The sequence below is a fragment of the Calidris pugnax genome, unplaced genomic scaffold (assembly GCF_001431845.1).
Source record: "Calidris pugnax isolate Ruff unplaced genomic scaffold, ASM143184v1 scaffold495, whole genome shotgun sequence".
NCBI classification, from domain to species: Eukaryota; Metazoa; Chordata; class Aves; order Charadriiformes; family Scolopacidae; genus Calidris; species Calidris pugnax.
Genome location: NW_015091197.1, coordinates 63,159 through 81,631, shown reverse-complemented (window position 1 = coordinate 81,631; position 18,473 = coordinate 63,159). Strand labels below are relative to the sequence as shown.

Below are 18,473 nucleotides of genomic sequence, written 5' to 3'. Positions count from 1 at the left end.
CTCCACAAACACAAGAGTTTAGATAAAGCAAATTTCCTGTGCAGGTGTAAATAAGTAAAACCAGGAAGCATTCTACCCTAAATATTTTAAAGCTTTGTTCTGATAATCTGAAAGCCTCTATTTTTTATTTTTTTTTTTTAATCGGGCTGTTTACATGGAGCTTGAACAAAACAGTGTCCTTTCAGACAAGCATCAAATACGTTACCTTTTCTCAAGGAATGTCTTCCCATTGACGTAATTCTTCCCCATGGCTGTTGCTTTCCAGGCAAAGTAAGCTCCCTGGAAAAGCAACCATCTCTTGAGTTCTTTTGTGTAACTGAGTCGAACGATACGCAATCGATTACTTGGTAAAAAGTACAGAAGCTATTACGAAAACACGGGATGTTCTGACAATATAGGAGACTATTCTGGATCACATCCAGATTAATTTGATATGGAAAAACATGCAAATTGTAGAAAACATTTGTATAGGTCCCCACCTACTTTGAAAGATGGATTTAGTAAGTTGTTAGTGTAGTTTTGATTTGGGATTCCTTCAACAGAAATAGTTCATTCGTCCTTGAGAATGATACAGCCAGATCTTTCCCGATGTTCACTCCATATATTCTTCTTTTTCAAGATTCAGTAATGTAAACAACTGGTTGCAAATCAGCCATCTGATTTATCTTGGCTACTAACAGGATATTTAGCCACCACTTCATTCTCTTCTCTGGCACGAAGACCAACAGCAGTTCTATGCATCCATCAAGTTGCCTTACACAAAACATCTCCATTTTGCAAAATACTTTTTACATTTGAGCATCAGGTAGTAATTAAAATTTCTGAAGCCTATCCATGATCACTACAGCGACCATGTTTTTGGTTTGATGTAAACACATGCAAAGGACAGTTTTTCCAGAAGTGCAAACACAGCAAATAAACTCACTTAAATTAACCACTGTCATTAAACATTAAAGAATATGCATTAAAAATACAATTAAATGTCACAATGCAACAGATTTTGGCCTAACTTCCATCCAGTTTAGGGAACAACTGTTTGAGCAGCATAAGCAGTCAATTATTTATTTTTTTTTTTCTGGTACTTGCTGCAGAATGGCACTACCAACGAGGTGGGAAGGCATGGAAAGGGATGGTGATCTCCCTCAAAACCAGCTGCCACCCCTCCAGCACTACAGAGACATGTGGGCACAGAACGACCCAGGCTCACTCCAAGCACCCACCAAAACTAGCTCATTCCGACTTCTGAAGTTACATTAAATTATCTTTTGTTCTAGCTCTGCTTTCTTCCCATCCCAGAAAGCATTTCATGAGCACATAAGAAGTTTCAGATGTTTTATAAAAGCAGCAGAATTTGCAAATGTAAGATACTTACAGATGGATCCGACTGAAATAGATAGGGCCGCCCTTCATTCCAGCCACATATTAGCAGTGACACACCAAAGGGACGAACACCACTACAGGCAAAACAAAACCAACCACAAACTGAAAAATCACGACATCTGAAATTTATTCAGTGAAAACCAAAGGTGACTAAATTATTTTGGGCATGTTAACCTTCCCCCAAACACCTCCCACCAGCCCAGAGCTGCCATCAGCTGTCAACCAACAGTACAAACCCAAAAATACGCTGACAGATATTTGTCTGACAGGTTTGTGTGCAAGACATGAAAACCCTATCTCATCCACTGCCAGTCAGTGCTCCTCCCGCTGGCCCTCCTTCTGTGGGCATTCTCCATTGAAAAACTAACTGCCTATTTGATGCAAAATAAATCAACCATAGGATCATAGAACTATCCAGGTTGGAAGGGACCTTTCAGATCATCCAGTCCAATCATCAACCTCACTCTGATAAAACCCATCACTAACCCATGTCTCTAAGCACTATGGCAACCCGGCTTTTAAATCCCTCCAGGGATGGGGCCTCAACCCCTTCCCTGGGCAGCCCAGTCCAAGGCTTAAGAACCCTTTCCCTGGAAACATTTGTCCCAATCTCCAACCTGAACCTCCCCTGGTGCAACTTGGGGCCATTTCCTCTTGTCCCATCACCTGTTCCTTGGGAGAAGAGACCGACCCCCCCTGGCTACACCCTCCTTTCAGGGAGTTGGAGAGAGCCAGAAGGTCTCCCCTCAGCCTCCTCTTCTCCAGGCTCAACATCCCCAGCTCCCTCAGCCTCTCCTCACAAGACTTCTTCTCCAGACCCCTCACCAGCTCCGTTGCCCTTCTCTGGACCCGCTCCAGCCCCTCAATGGCTTTTTTGTGGTGAGGGGCCTAAAACTGGACACAGCCCTCAAGGTGGGGCCTCCCCAGTGCCCAGTAGAGGAGCACAATCCCCTCCCGAGTCCTACTCACCACACTGTTCTTGATGGATCACCAGGTAGTTGTTATTCCTTACATTTAAACAAGATAATCTTTCTAAGCAACTTCAAAATTCAGAAAGCCACATACCCAGACTGCGTGTATTCCTGCATCACGGAAGCAATTCTCTGCACTAGCTGAGCCGTTGGAATGGGCTCATGATAAACCAAGTAATATTGCTGGGCCAGCTTCCGAGCTCTGTGCACAAGTACTCTAAAAACAAAGACAAAATTAGTAAGTCAAAGATATTCCAACTAGTTGTTACAACTAGAAGTGAAAACTCATAACAAAGACTATGCTAAGGAATTATACCAACACCAACGTAAGAAAACAGACTGCGCTGGGTTATCTTTATCAAACGCGTAGTCTCTGAAATATTTAAACTGAAATTAAGGTTGAATTGTGCTGCTGTTCATTCCCTACTCATTCGTTAGAAAGAAGATTATTTCACAAGGTACTGATTATCTAAAGAAAAACTTCAAGTGAATTTCATATACAGTGTAATCCAATGTAATATTATGCCATACACTTAGAAAGAAACAGCTAATTGCTATCTGTTTCTTACACTTCTTCTATGAAAATGCATCTAAATGGCAACCAAACAACGTATTTTGGTACCTGTAATCTGGACCCATACCGCTGTACACTAAACCTATGTGTTTGGTAATTGGTTCTACTTTGTGGACACTCCTTTCATCATAAAGAATGGATTTCTGCTTCTTCTCAGTTGCCAGCACCACTCCATTTGCAGCTGGAAAGGAACAAAATTTTTTTATTATATATATTAAAATAAAATTGCGGAAAGCAGTCAAAACACAGAACAAATTTATCACACTGAAAAGAATTTTGCTTTTCCCTGTTTTAAAAACCCTTAATTTTCTTCCTAATAGTTGCTGTGTTTTGGATTTAGTATGGGAATAATGTTGACAACACATACTGCTTTAGTTGTCGCTAAGTAACACTTGTATTAAGTCAAGGACTTTTTCAGCTTCCCACATAGGACAAACTGGCTGAAGGAATATTCCATACCATAGGCATCATGCTCAGTATATAAATGGGGCTTCCCCAGGGGGCAGGAATCCATGATCACTGGGATGGGACTGGTAATTTATCACTGAGTGGTGACCAAGTGTATTGTGTCACCTATTTTATATATTCTTTCACCATTATTATTTTCTCTTCTGTTACTGTTCTATTAAACTGTCTTTATCTCACTCCAAAAGGTCTTTTTTTTCCTTTTTCTCCTCCTCCTCCCTATCCTACTCGGGGGGAAGTGAGTGAACAGCTGTACCATCCTAATAGCCAGCTTGGGTTAAATCCCAACACACTTCAAAATCCACTGAAAGAAAACTAAAAGATGTAGAAGGTGGCAAGATAAAGACCCACTACACAGTCCAAACTATTCTTTCAAATGATACTTGGAATCTTGAATCCCTCACTAAAGTAGTTATTTTCTGAACATACCTTTAATCCCAACCGATGGAGCTCCTGCAGCCACTGCAGCCAAAGCATATTCAATCTGAACAAGTTTTCCAGAAGGACTGAAAAGGAAAATGCAAAAGTAAGCCTGACATAATTCTGATATGCTTAAGTCTTTCCTACCACAATCTGATGCTACCTTGGCTTTTTAAGCCTCTTTACACCTAGCATGAGTATATTCTAATCAAAATTTAAAAAAAATTCCAACAAACAAACGATCCCCAAAACACAAGTCTGAAGATTGATACATCCCATCAATGGCACAAGACAGAAACAGCTCCAATTCCACCCCAGCTATTCCTGCATTTTGTTTTAACAATCCACATCCTTCTGGTAATGGATGCAGGATCATCAGAACAGAGCAGCAGGTGTCAGGCTGACACAGTAACTCAGCCAGAATGAGAGGTATCAAGGGATTCATTCTCAATCCCCAAGGAAAAGGACAGCAGAGAACCAGGCACTTGTTGGAAAAGTGATTTTGCAAGTGGGATCTCTTCTCTGGGCTCCACTTCATACAATGCTGTTTTATTAGATGCAGAAGTAAACCAGAAAATTATCTAACCCGGTGCTTAGAGGAATTAGAAAAAACAAAGCAAGCAATAATCAATTAGTGTAGTTATTTATGCACCGAGTAAACAGTGTATAAAGGTGACAAAGTAGTAATTTCAGCTTCTCCACTACTAAATACTAATGAACTAGAACAATAGTCTCTTACGCCAGCAATTAAAATACACAGAACAGTGGCAAAATATTTTAAAAGTAAGCACAAACTAAGGCAAATAATTCTCATTACATGGAATAGGGTAATGAGGGAAAGCATAAATAGGTATATTCTTTTCTATACGAGTATAAAATCAAATGGTTTCAAGTTTCAGAGCGTGCAGTGCTCTGAAAAAAAGTTTGTAACTCCCTTAGGAAAACATTTCCTAATACAGAATTGAAGGCACTGGAGTAAAGCAGGCACGTTTGGCTGCATCCATCCAGTAAGATTCTTTCCCTAGGTTCAGATTGTGACTGCTTCACTCGTTTAACTGCAACAAGCCTTTAGTAACCTGCTTTGCAATTACACAGCATTGTTCTGCTCGGAGATTACGGGGGCACTTCACCAAAAGCAGCACAAGCACTCTTGCATGCAGTTTTTATATGTAAAATATAATTCTGGATAGCTTAATAGTTTCATCAAGAAACAAAGAACGGAAAGCAATTTCCTTTTTTTCTGAATTAAGCGCAAGTGTATGTATTAGAGCAATGCTTTGATTACATTTCCTAATACAGAATTGAAGGCACTGGAGTAAAGCAGGCATGTTTGGCTGCGTCCATCCAGTAAGATTCTTTCCCTAGGTTCAGATTGTGACTGCTTCACTCGTTTAACTGCAACAAGCCTTTAGTAACCTGCTTTGCAATTACACAGCATTGTTCTGCTCTGAGGTTACAGGGGCACTTCACCAAAAGCAGCACAAACACTCTTGCATGCAGTTTTTATATATATAATGTAATTCTGGATAGCTTAATAGTTTCATCAAGAAACAAAGAACGGAAAGTAATTTCCTTTTTTCTGAATTAAGCGTAAGTGTATGTATTAGAGCAATGCTTTGATCAATACCACTCCAGTAGCATATTCATTCATAGAATCATAGAATCGTCCAGGTTGGAGGGACCTTAAAGATCATTTAATCCAACCGTTTATAAGAAATAAAAAAATCACTAAAGCATATTCTTGAGGACCACGTCAACCCGTCTTTCTGTGCCTGCAATCCTCCCGCATCTAGTCCGTGCACAACACAGAGTGCAAGGAGAGCACTGCCTACAACGCGCAGCAGGAAGGGAAAGAAACTACTTAAAACTCATCTGAAGGCTTCCTTCGGTCCCGCATCTGCAGAGTTTGTTCTGAAGCAGGCAGTGAGACACCACAGCTCAGCTATCATCACGCCTTTCCCAGCAGCTCAGGATGACTACCCAGCCTATGGCGTGTGGATCCAAAGTTTGCTAAACCGTTCCTCCCAGGGCTCACTATAAAGCGCTACCAGTGACGAGACAGAGCTCAGGTTGGCCCCACAGTGACTCTGGCTCGCACCACCAGGAGAAGACACAAGCAGCGACTGCGCTCGGGCCCCAGGTCAGCGACAGAGATGGGGCAGGACCCGGGACTCACCTCAGCCCCCGCCTCAACCCCCGGCTGGCCTGCAGCCCTTCGCCTCACCAAGCCTCCCGGCAGCTCTCCGCCCCATCTCAGGGGACCACGAAGCGGCCAACTCCCCGTCCCTTTCCCCACACCCGCCCCTACTGCCCGGGCCCAGCCATCCTCGGCCCCCAGCGCCGCGGCCAGCTCCCCATCCCTTTCCCCACACCCGCCCCTACTGCAGGGGCCCAGCCACCCTCGGCCCTCAGCGCCGGCAGGCCCGGCTCCCGCCGACCTCGCCGGGGAGGCATGACTCTGCAATAGTCCCCGCTCCGTCCTGCGCCGCCGCCGCCGCAAGACCTAGGCTGTGCGCTACCCTCCCCCTCGCCCGCCGAGAGCCCGGGCCCGCCGACCTCTCGCCCCGCCGAGTACCTGAAGGTAGTGAGGGAGAAGCTGTAACCGCGCTCCGCCATTTTGGAACGAGCCCCTCCGCTCCCCTCAACCAGCTCCCTCTCCCACGGCGCGCTCGCCCCGCCCACTTCCGCCACGAGGACACAACTAATGCGCTGATTGGCAAGAAGGCGCAGGAAAGCGGAGCGTGCCGGGAAGGAGCGCCGGGCCAGCGAGGGACGCGATTGGCGAAGAGGCCCCCCCTCGAGGCATGCTGGGACTTGAAGTCCTCGAGCCCGCTCATTCCTCCCCTTCCCCTGGTACCCAGAGGAATGCTGGGACTTGAAGTCCCGACCTCCCTCCATGTTACGCCCTGAGGTGCTCGGGGCACTCGGTTTCCCAGAAGGCTCAGCGACAGGCGCGCATGCCCAGTGCCCCCTCCCCTTCCGCCGGGGCTGTGGGCTCGGCGGGGTGGTGTGGGAAGATGGCGGCTCTGGTGTTCCTCATCTCTCCGCTGCCGCGCCTTGGTGGGCTCCTCCAGCGCTGCTGGGGGCGGCTGGAGCGCGGCCTCCTGCCGGGTTTCTCCGGGGGTCAGAGCCCGCCCTGGGGTAGGTGCTGGCCCGCTCCCCTCCTGCCTGAAGGAGAGGGCGGCAGGACCCGTTTTTACCGTGGGAGGGAGGGGGCCGGAGCGGGAGAGCGCGGAGCCCTGGCCGGTGCTGAGGGGACGGGGCGGGATGAGGCGGGGGCGCCGCTGGCCGCTCCTGCTGTTGTCCTAAATCTGTGTCCTTCACCCGGTGTGGAAGCCAGTAACGCACAGAGCGGGGGATTTCCGAGTTCATTCCCTTAAGGCGCAGAAACAGGCTGCGGGAGCACCCCTTTGTTTCAAAATTTTTTTCTTTTTTATGCACTGATTACTACGGATTCTAACAATTAATACGCATTCGTTGTTATTGTCGTTAATGGTTGGTAGAGAGCTCTTCACTTCCGATGCAAATCACTGCACAGACTCGGTTTTCTTCCCTAGTTCTGTTCTGAGGAGGTGCTGTCACTTGAGGAGGTGGTCAATGAGGCGGTGGTCGCGGTCTCCCCCTGCCCAAATGACCCTTTACCTACTTCTCCTCTAATCTTGGAAGCTCCAGGTGGTTTTCTCGGTTTGCTGATCAGCCCTACAGTTCACCAGTCTTTTGAGAGGAATACCCTGCTTGTCAGCAAAGCTACACTGTCTAGTAGTTAATTTCTGAATGTAATTGTCTATGTCAGAAGGGACCTTTAAGATCACATCTAATTACTATTTCTCTATAAGTGATCAAATAAGGGGCGCCGCTGGCCGCTCCTACTGTTGTCCCACATCTGTGTCCTTCACCCGGTGTGGAAGCCAGTAACGCACAGAGCGGGGTATTTCCGAGTTCATTCCCTTAAGGCGCAGAAACGGGCTGCGGGAGCACCCCTTTGTTTCAATAATTCTTTCGTTTTTATACACTGATTACTACGGATTTTAACAATTAATACGCATTCATTGTTATTATCGTTAATGGTTAGTAGAGATCTCTTCACTTCTGATGCAAATCAGTGTGCAGACTCGGTTTTCTTCCCTAGTTCTGTTCTGAGGAGGTGGTGTCACTTGAGGAGATGGTCAATGAGGCGGTGGTCATGGTCTCCCCCTGCCCAAATGACCTTTTACTTATACTTCTCCTCTAATCTTGGAAGCTCCAGGTGGTTTTCTCGGTTTGCTGATCAGCCCTACAGTTCACCACTCTTTTGAGAGGAATACCCTGCTTGTCAGCAAAGCTACACTGTCTAGTAGTTAATTTCTGAATGTAATTGTCTATGTCAGAAGGGACCTTTAAGATCACATCTAATTACTATTTCTCTATAAGTGATCAAATAAGGTTAGGGCCATATAGATAACTTTTAGCAACGGTGGCAGGTTCCCTTGATTGCTTAGATTACATGTTACGTTTCATTTTTCTATTTAATATCAATTTTACTACAGCTCTTATCTCCTTGATTTGGGGGTGTCAGTAGCATCTGTGTCGTATTTCCTCGGCCGCATACAAAAATGGGGCTGGGTTGTAATCAATTACCTTTTTCTTTGTTCCCTTCAGGACCAGCACTAGCTGTCCAAGCTCCAGCATTCCTTCCAGAGCCAGTGAGGGACACTACAGACAGTAAGGAGGTGCCCAGCCTCTTAGATAGCATCCTGTGGATGGCAGCGCCGAAGAAAAGGCGCACCATTGAAGTCAACCGCTGCAGGCGAAGAAATCCCAATAAGCTTATAAAACTAAAGGTAAGCACCAAATTCCCAGGGGCTCGGCGGCTTATTCACTGTAAGTTGTTTTGTTAATGGCAAACAAGCAGGCTGGAGACTGATTTACATCAGTCATTTTTCACCTCGCTTGTTTTAGAGAATCATAGTGGTCAATATTGACTGAAAAACTTTCTGGAATTTGGTTGTAAGTAAGCTTAAAAGACATGTTAATCTTCAAAATGCCTTGTAACAGGTACCTTTATCATGTGTGACTGCAGTCTGTGGTTAAATAAACAGTGACAGTTGAGGTGCAAGCCAACAAAATATGAATTTTAGCTAAACAGGTAGTATAAATGGAAAAGGTCTATAGTTTTTGGTATTTAGTATTCTGAACATCAGTAGGCATAATGATTCAGGTATTGATTTCATAGGCTATTTGGATTAGTAAGCATTTGACATTACAGAAAAATTACATAATGTTACATAAATATTACATACATATTCACATAATATTTTAAGAATAAATTTTGAACAGACAATGGAATTTCTCTGCTATTTCATGTAGCATTTGTAGTACTTTCTGATTTTTCCTTTTTTATTTTGTTGCTGCTGTTCAAATTCCAAAATGTCCTGCTTTCTGCTGCCTTTTTTTTAGAGGAACATCGATGTTTGTCCTGAGTGTGGAAATTTGAAACAGAAGCACGTCCTTTGTGGCTATTGTTATGCAAAGGTAAAAGCAGAAACTCGACTGATACGGATGGAAATGGGTAAAAAGGAAGGAGGACCATTTAATGCTCCGACTGTAGAGACTGTTGTCCTTTATGATGGAGAAAAACCCACAGAAAAAGATGAAGGCAAGCGGATCATTGAAAGGCCCAGGAAGCGTCCATCTTGGTTTGTTCAGAACTAATGCTTACAAAAACAGTTATTACAGTAGGAAAGATGGTGTTTTTCCAGAATGTTTGCCTCGTTTTGTTCACTCAATGTTGATACGGAAAACCTGGGAACTTTTGGGAATCCTGCTGACATCCTGTGTCGTGCCATACGGTGTTGCAGTCGGGTGGTGTTTCTATAGCATGCAGTGGGAAATGCTTCTCAGTGATACATCATAGCAATCAGCAATTAAAAGAGAAACGAGGATCTACCTTGGGTTTGGACATCTGCGTACAACACACTGAATAATTTGTTTCCTACTGTTCTATGCTGGTTTTGTAAATAACTTTTTTTTTTTTTTTTAAGAAAGGGAAAACATTCAGAGACGTAAAATAAAATATGTCAAGTTTCCCAGGGAAATCTGCTTTCTGGTTTTGGCTGCTGCTCTTTTGGAGGGGGGAAAAGAAAAGTGGGGGGAAAAAAAATATGTTGAAACCCAATGTTGATTAGATACAAAGGCTATTCATAAGGAAAGATACAGTAACTGAGTTATTTCCATGGCTCTTAAAAGAATCTGCCTGATTCTCTACAGAAACATGGAGATATTCCTGGTTTTGAGCAAAATGGTGGTTGTCATGTGGTATTTGCATTTTGTATACTGGATTGAAGTGCTTCTTGCTGTTGTCAGCATACAAAATAATTTTCTGTCTTAAAGGAATACTGTGAGGGTGGTGAGACACTGGAACAGGTTGCCCAGAGAAGCTGTGGCTGCCCCATCCCTGGAGGGGTTCAAGGCCAGGCTGGATGGGGCTTGGAGCAACCTGGGCTGGTGGGAGGTGTCCCTGCCCAGGGCAGGGGGTTGGAACTCCATGATCTTTGGGGTCCCTTCCAACTCTAACCATTCTATGGTATGGAAAGCCTTTTTATTTCCCCTCAAAGTGCATTTGATTTCTTGAGTGAAATAACAAATTGAAATGTAATGAGTGGAAATCTTGTCCTTTTGGCAAGGGTCCAAGCTGATTCTTAATGGCCGTTGCCATTAAGTAGTCTGGGTGGTCAGCGTGTGCTTGGAAAACCCCAAAGAAGAGCGGTGCCCTCCTGTCTGGAGCCTTTTGTGGAGAGGGGAGAGCTCTGCCTTCTGCTCTCCGTTGGTTCTCCTCAGTGCTGCAGTTACAGCACCTACCTGAGGATTTTCACTTTGGTTTTAACCACACCGTAGCACTGTTGCGTTTAAGATGAAGACTGTTTTCAATTTTAGGTTGGGATTTCAGGACACTAACGGTACTGTTTGGTGTTAGGGCTCAGCCAGTCGAATAGCTATTTGCTGCCAAAAAATGCAAGGCTCCCCCTAACCCTGGCTCTGTGTTTCCTTGGCACTTGAATGTGTCTGGTCCTGTTTTGTCCTGTTTTGGGGAGCTGTGCTGGCAGCAAACTGTTCCCTGGCTTTCTAACTGTTCCCTGGCTTTCTGATTTTTAGTGGGTACCTCCCTGTAGCTTGGCTTGTGTCAGGGTCAGAAAAGCAGCAACGTGGGCAGTAGGAAGATGAAAGTGAATGACACAGGAGCAGGCTTCCCAGAATAGCCTTCGTTTGTACGTGGCTGTGCTAATTACCCCTTCTTAAGGAGGGGGCTCCTGTGTGCTGTAATGCTTCACTTCTCCTCTCCTCACTCTAGATTCCACGTTCTGAAACATAACTGGTAGGAACAGATGTGAGCAGAGATATGTTGCATTTCCTCCCTAGTCTAAGGGAATAATGAAAGATGATAAGTGTAAATTGATGCCATTTACTTGACAGTATCCAAGCAAACAACATAAGTTCTTTCTGATTTGTCCAAACAGGATTTATTCCAGTCACGTGTGTTTTTCACTTTAACTCAGAACTGAAGGCAATCAAAGGCAAGCAGGATGCAGAGTGGAAGGCTTACTTTTGCCAGAGCTGCAGGGGATGAGGCAGACACATTGGAGGTGAGATTAGCCAAGCAGTAAGACAGATATTTTGTCCCAAGGGAAGATGCATATATATTTTAGGGAGAGGTGGGGTTTTTTTTATTTCTTTGTCCACATACCGTTAAGACCAATTACACCTTACTGCCTTAGTTGCTTTTTATGTATTTCTATTTTTGACAAGAGTTCTGGAGAGAAATAAGCTAAATTAGCATGGGATGTTGAGAGTCATGGGTTAATTTCTCAGAAATGCAGAGGTATTATTTAAAAAAACAAAGACTGTTTTTCTCTAAACATCAGAACATGGTTTCTGCTAATGGAGTAATAATTATAATTGGCATAATGTAATATAATTACATTAGATTATTGAATTATAGTATCAGTGAAGCAATGACAATACTTTACAAACAGAGTAGTATCAGTGAAGCAATGACAATACTTTACAGAATTATGAAACATGAGTGAAGTTAGGCTGTTGAAAATATCAACACTGGATATTTTAAGATACTTGCCAGGTCATGGTTAGATAATGATTCATTTCACAGCCACGGCTTACGTTAGTACTGCATTTGTGCAATCCAGACAAGAGGAGATGCTTGATAATATTTCACAGTGGTTTCTGAGTAATGCAAAGAAGAAAGTCACTGAAATATCTGGTATTCATGATAATATTTCACAGTGGTTTCTGAGTAATGTAAGAAGAAAGTCATTGAAATAACTGGTATTCAGGGTCTCTAAAAGAAAAATTGGAAACGACTGACAAATACTGAAGAGTCGTAGATGCAATTAATACAGTGCCAGTTAATTTTCAAAAAAAGAAATTATCTTCAGTGAGAGTCAGAACAGTTCAGTTGGAATGACTTCTCTTTCAAAGAAATTATCTTCAGTGAGAGTCAGAACAGTTTAGTTGGAATGACTTCTCTTTCAAAAGTAGAGTAAAGGAAAGCTCACTTTCATAGCTTCATTTATTAACACTGACAATACAAAGCTTTTAAAAAAACATAGCTTCATTTATTAACACTGACAATACAAAGCTTTTTAAAAAATTAAAATTAAAATAAATTTCCAGAATTCCTCTAAAACATGTAGTGTAGTCTTGTTACTTGAAATAAATCCTTATTATGTGTCATTTTCAAAGAAATCTAAGTTGCAACAGTGCTAATATATAAACGTACACTTTTCAAAGCAATGTTAATTAAACCAAACAAACTGCAAGGTGGGTGTTACAAATGCTGTGCTCCAGCATCCATTTCAAAACAAAAATTACATGCTTTTAGAAAATTTCACTTTATTACACTGGGAACCTGTTAGTAGTTGAAAAAGACGTTATTTTTTGTCTGAAAACTTTCATGTGATTAAATACATGTTATATTTGATGATGTTTTTCTTCTATAAGGATTTTATGTAAAAATTATTTTACATTTTAGAAAGAACTAGGAAGGTGATGTAATGTCCTAACATACAAGGATGCAAGTTGCTAAATGATATAGTGTCATACTAAGATCTGCAGAGATAGAGGTGGTCTCTGGCAGTGGTCAATTATGATATCCATAGAGGTTGATAAACCAAGTTGCTCTTTAATCTGCCATTTAGTAAGGAAATTTTATTAAAAGGTTTATGCCCGGTCCTCATCTATTCTGTTGAACACACCAGACCAGCAAGAGGCTGGTAGTGGGTATAAAATATACTTCGTTAAAGCACTAGGTGGCAGAGGAATGTAGCTTTCTGGTAGATGCAGAACAAAAGCCAAAGATCATTAACGAGATAGGAAACAGCCAGTGTCAGATTCAAGAAATTTGCATGTGAGTAAGCAAAAGATCTGCAAAAATACTAAATATGCTAAGTATGAAGAAAAATGCAATAGTTGCTATGAGACATAAACTAATCTGTTGTAATTCATTGTTCCCACTAAATTTAATTAGATCTATACTGAGACCTAATGTGCTGGCTTTTGTGTGTATTTATGCACTTCTTCTCTTTGTTGGGTGAATTATTTGAAATTGAAGTTGTACCTATTATTTTTCCCTAACAAAATAGTGGAGCTCATTTTACGCCTCTTAATTACAGATGACTTTGTATGTTGGTTTGTGTGCCTGCTATATTCAGTTAGTTGTCTTTTATGCAGCTAGAAAATCCTGCAAATAATAGATCTGGCGGAATTCCAATGAATTTCAAGTTATAACTGCCCTGAATTTGTAAAGTCATAAGGATCAATTTGCAAACAGCAGACAGGAATTGGAAAGAAAAGAAAACCAATGTGGTGTTTAAATGAATATTAGTTGCTCAGAAGGGAATGGAAGATTGTCTGCTCCATCAAAGTTTTAAATTATTTTGGAAGCACACGAGAGATAAAGGTGCCTGTATGTTTAGAACTTACTTGTTAATTAGAAGGATTTTTGCTTATATCTTATTTAAATACTGTTACCTCACATGGCTGCATTGTGTAATTTATACAGTGAACAAAGATGAGTAAGTCCAAGTTGTTTCCTGATAATTTCCCTAATTCTTAACCTGCCAAAGCCTTTAAGAATGGGGCCAAATGGGAGGAAAATCAATGTAAGTAAGGAGAAGGAAGTAGGCAATGCAGCAGTGATGGATGTAGTTGTGCCTTCTCTGTGTATATTCCTAGGAAGCTGTGTTGAAGTCAGTGGAGTATAATTCAAGGCAGAATTTGGTCTCATATACTGAAACCCTGGACCTATGGATGTGTGCAAGTAGATATATTTTTACTGCAGAGCATATACCTGTGAAACTACTGCTGGATACCAACAGGATTGGGTTTACAGCTGCAAACTGTGATTGCCTCTGATGAATGTAGTAAACAGAGTCTAATCAGTTGGTACTTGAATTTCTTTCAAACATCCTATATTTTGGGTTCCCCTGGTTGCCGACAGTATAGATATTTAGAAGAAAGGGTGTAGGATTCATTTCACATGAAATGTGCTGGATGAATGTATGGAAAGCAAAACTGAAGGTTAGGATTCATTTCACATGAAATGTGCTGGATAAGTGTATGGAAAGCAAAACTGAAGGTGGGTCAAAGACGAAGAAGCAAAGGTTTGGAAAATCACGAGGTAGAAAACCAATCCTGTCTTATTATTTTCTTAAGTGTTGTACTTTTTAAGCCAATCCTATGATTTTGAAAATTTGTGTTCTGATCATCCAAATAGAGAAGCATCTGTCTGTTTCCTTTGGTTTCTTGAAAGGGCACAGGCCCTTCTCTAGACAAGGTGATTCTGATGGAGCTGCTCTCCCTACGCAAGCGTGTGGAAATGCTCTGTCTGACATGTCCTGGGTATAAGCTTGATTAATCCTTTACGTGTCCTAAATTCTGGACCAGCTCAAGGGGAACAGGCACGTTAAATGCAGTGTGTGTTGTGGCCTAGGGAGGACAATCGGCTACGGGCTCATCGGCTTGTCTAGCAATGGAGGTTACAGCTCTATTTTCCATTACGCTGTAGCTCTAGAGCACATTATATCAAATACTGCCAATGGAACTAAGGATTTTGAACAGGCTGTTGGAAAGATGTAGGTTTCATTTTATAATCTGGGATTAATATTAAGTACGAAGCGTAGTGGTTTTAAAGGGACTACACTGAATAGCTTAAGGCTCAAAACGGACAGACCAGTCCTGTAGGAAAGGTTTGTTCTAAATATATTGGGTTTGGAAGTTCCTACTCATTCATCTTTTGACTGTTCCTACTCAGATGATCAGATCAAGCAAAACATCTATTATTGTTATTGAAGAATAACATCAGGATTTGGTCCAGTTAAAGATATCTATGTGATTCTGTCACTCTTAAACAGGATAAACGATACCTTGATCTTCAAGACACCATTGATTGCAGTGGGGTTTCTTTTAAAGGAAATTGTGATTTCAAGTGACTGAGAGGCAGGCTGTGATGCATCAAGCTGTTGTGTTACCAAGTCACTTCATGAGATCACAAAAGAGTTCTTTTTAATTGAAATCAAGGAAATAATAATTAAACCCACCAGCTGCAAACACCCATCGCGATACATCACTTGAGCCCGTGAGTCCAGCTCTGCCACGGTCCTTTGGATAAGGTCATTTATGAACAAAGAATGTAATATTTTAGGAGTTCAGAAGAACACCGAGACGGTTGAATTTCTCTTGCCCCAAATGAATCCTCCTCAGGTAACCACAAGGTTACCATGAAAAAGGAATGGAGGAAGGGTTGAAGACCAAGGGGGCACAATCATTGGCAAGCGTGTAGAAGTAAGAGGTTTCCTATTGCTGCGTCTGTAGTACGAGGAGTACAATAAGAGTTACTGCAGGTAACTCTTCTAGTACTGCAGGTACTAGGTTGTGTAACTGCGTGTGTGAGGCTGCAGAAACAGATGCCATAGCAAATGCAACTCCATCCTGCATCACTTTAATGTTGGCAATTTGCACTGGAAGCCAAATCACACCATCGCAACTTGACAGGTGGCAAACTGAGGTGCAGAAAGAGGAAGCGAATTCCTCAAAATTGCTCCCTCAGTCAGTGGCAGAGGAAGGAGCTGAAGCTGTTTGCAGATTATCAGCCTGTTGTATTCTCTGCTGTGTCACAGGTTAGGGAATAATAATAATAATCACTTGTGGTGGCCCTTAATCTAGCGAGGTTTGTGTTTTGATCGAGTGAACTGCTGCGAAGATACTACATATCTAAATATTTATTAGGACGGTGGCCCATGAGGGCCTTTATCCAAAGCTCTTCAGATAAACTGAAAATCTGATTTATTCCTAAATGATGCCTTCTTTTTTTTTCTCCTTTCGCTTGACAACAGGAGGAAAACAGTGTGATTTTTGCAGGAAGCTTCCAAGGACCAGACTCAATCATTTCTCATCTGCAGCAAAGTGTCTTGCCCTGAAAGAAAAGCCATTCTCCGCAATGGGGTTATTTATAAGAGTATGACTCAGCTGGACAACAATGGCAGAATCTGTCCCCAAGAATTTTTTAATGTATGAATCTAAATATAAGTGTGGTCCTAGAAGCAAAAAATTTCTTCTCCGCAGGTTAGATTCCTTTGATCCAGGAATAAGGTGCCTTCTTTATCTGCTATATACAAGACATTTTGTCTAATAGAAAAAAAATCAAAACCTCCAAACAATGCAAGCAATTAAGTTGCTTGAAAAAAACAAAACAAAACAAAACAAAAATGTAAGATTCAGAGATTATTCACCAGCAAAACCAGCAGTACCAACGTGCAAAGAATTGGTTTAGATCACTTCTCAAAGAAAACACTTATCCTCTGGGACATTTCATGCTGAAAAATAGGAAGGAAGAGAATTTGTGATCATTTCTTCCTTTTTCTTTCAGATCAGAGGGATGTACTTTGCTTTCAAGCCACCAGAGTGTATCTTCCTCATCCTGCTGATTTGGCAGATGCTGGAATCCCTGAATCTGTTGCTTACCTTATCTGATTGTCAGATTCAACAGGCAACCGATTTGAGAATAGGTAGCCTTGATCAAAAGTAATTTAATTCTTTTCAGTTTATTGATGTTCTAATGACCCTGATTGCAATGACTCTATCTTCCCAAAAGTGTAGACGTTGGCTTTGGTAATGATTTTCCAGATTGCTGTCTGTATCAGGAACACAGCACTTGAACTTCATGTCCTTCTTTGACAGATCTTATAGCTGTACTTGGGTCTGAGAAATACGAAGAAGAATCTGAGACTTTAAGCAGGATTCCTTTCTTTCCACAGATAAAGCTGAAATGAAAAAGTGATGACTGGTAATGATTACATTTCACTGAGTTTTCCCATCCTACGGAGGTAGAAAATAAGAAGATGAAATTCAAAGCTGTAGATCATTTTTCAGGCAGGCTACTTCTTGGGCATACAGTGTCTGTGTTCCAACAGAATTCCTCTTACACGTCTGCCATGGGTGTTAATCATGACCACAAGCAGATCTCATTAATAGAGCAAGCAGTGGAAAAGGCCATAGGAGAAATGTAAGTTACAAGGCCCCTAACTTCAGAAGTAAAACCTGTAGTTACTTTGGTAATAGAGATTAACATTTCACCACTGAGCATCTTCCCTTAAGCGACCAACCATGGTCCTTAGTGAATATGTTACCAATAATTGAAGAAAATTGTCCCTGTCTCTCTGTGCCTCTCTTTTCTCCCCACAAAATGGGGGTAATACCAATTTCATGATACTCCCATGGAGCTTTGTCAGGAATCTTTTTCCTAAGCCATCTATGTTCTGAAGATCTCCAGGTGCATGCAGCAGTCTACCTTACTGGTGGACTGGGTGTTGCTTGCAAAGCCTGTTTGCAAAATTTTGGGCACCTGTGCCCACTTCAGCTTTTGAGAAAGGCTGGAGGGGTTTCCTGTATAGAAATAGCTGTGCTTATAGCCCATTTCTTGGGCTCTTCACACTTGTGCCACTAGATGCTGTGTGCCCCTCACAGAAGAGCATCTCTTCCCACTCACTCTCTGGGCTACACAACACAGCATCCCTGGCTGCGCAGAACCACTAGCAGCAGCTCTGTGCTGGCAGTCTCAGAGGAGTAATTGTGGAAAATAATTGTTCCTGCTGATTGCTGGGGAACAACAAGCCCGTATGAAGCCTCATGGAGATGGCACAAACCACATCTTGGTTTGGTTGGAGGCAGCCAACTGCAGTGGGGTTGTGCCTGCGTGTGATCTGTGTGTTCTCCTGACTCTGCCACACGCTATGGACCCTGGATGGTAAGGGACAGATCCTACCATACCTGGTGGTCAAAAGAAACGTGGGCTTTTCCAGGTCCCAAGGAGGCAGGAGGGAGTGGAGGCTCTCCCTAGAGGAGGGTAGTTAAACCTTGCAGGGCCTCTCGTCCACTCATCAACCACCACCCTCCGCAGCGAGCTTGGGTTACACACGGCATAAGGATTCTTGGATGTGTGCTGAGATCAGGATGGAGTGCAGCAGGAAGCAATTCTCCCTTACCCACTCTTTCTGCCCGGACTGGAGAGAATACAGAGCTGAGATTTTTAAATTTAAGCTATTTGAAGTGTACCGTGGTTCTTCCATCAATGAAATAGAAGCGTGGGGAATGTTTGCCAGGCCAGGCACCAA

At 42.5% G+C, this 18,473-nt stretch overlaps 2 protein-coding genes across 2 annotated transcripts; one reads left to right on the top strand and one right to left on the bottom strand.

Moving 5' to 3' along the window:
- Positions 1-170: 170 nt before the first annotated feature.
- On the bottom strand, positions 171-6,499 carry PSMA2 (proteasome subunit alpha 2). The gene is made up of 6 exons (XM_014959606.1): positions 6,386-6,499; positions 3,820-3,896; positions 2,974-3,106; positions 2,446-2,568; positions 1,373-1,454; positions 171-279 (listed from the first exon to the last, which is right to left on the bottom strand). The coding sequence occupies exons 1-6, from the start codon at positions 6,424-6,426 to the stop codon at positions 202-204; spliced, it is 534 nt and encodes a 177-aa protein (XP_014815092.1). The 5' UTR covers positions 6,427-6,499; the 3' UTR covers positions 171-201.
- A 305-nt stretch (positions 6,500-6,804) lies between these two features.
- On the top strand, positions 6,805-9,884 carry MRPL32 (mitochondrial ribosomal protein L32). Its single transcript, XM_014959607.1, has 3 exons — positions 6,805-6,951; positions 8,449-8,630; positions 9,247-9,884. The coding sequence occupies exons 1-3, from the start codon at positions 6,828-6,830 to the stop codon at positions 9,499-9,501; spliced, it is 561 nt and encodes a 186-aa protein (XP_014815093.1). The 5' UTR covers positions 6,805-6,827; the 3' UTR covers positions 9,502-9,884.
- The last annotated feature ends 8,589 nt before the right edge of the window (positions 9,885-18,473 follow it).

Bases quoted from the DNA above. Each gene is read 5' to 3' on its own strand.
- PSMA2 (XM_014959606.1), bottom strand. From the start codon at position 6,426: ATGGCGGAGCGCGGTTACAGCTTCTCCCTCACTACCTTCAG. The intron at 3,107-3,819 runs GTATGTTCAGAA...GTTCCTTTCCAG, and splicing joins TCCATCGGTTGGGATTAAAG to CTGCAAATGGAGTGGTGCTG. The intron at 280-1,372 runs GTAAGTATCTTA...TTGCTTTTCCAG, and splicing joins TATTTCAGTCGGATCCATCT to GGAGCTTACTTTGCCTGGAA.
- MRPL32 (XM_014959607.1), top strand. From the start codon at position 6,828: ATGGCGGCTCTGGTGTTCCTCATCTCTCCGCTGCCGCGCCTTGGTGGG. The intron at 6,952-8,448 runs GTAGGTGCTGGC...TGTTCCCTTCAG, and splicing joins GGGTCAGAGCCCGCCCTGGG to GACCAGCACTAGCTGTCCAA. The intron at 8,631-9,246 runs GTAAGCACCAAA...CCTTTTTTTTAG, and splicing joins ATAAGCTTATAAAACTAAAG to AGGAACATCGATGTTTGTCC.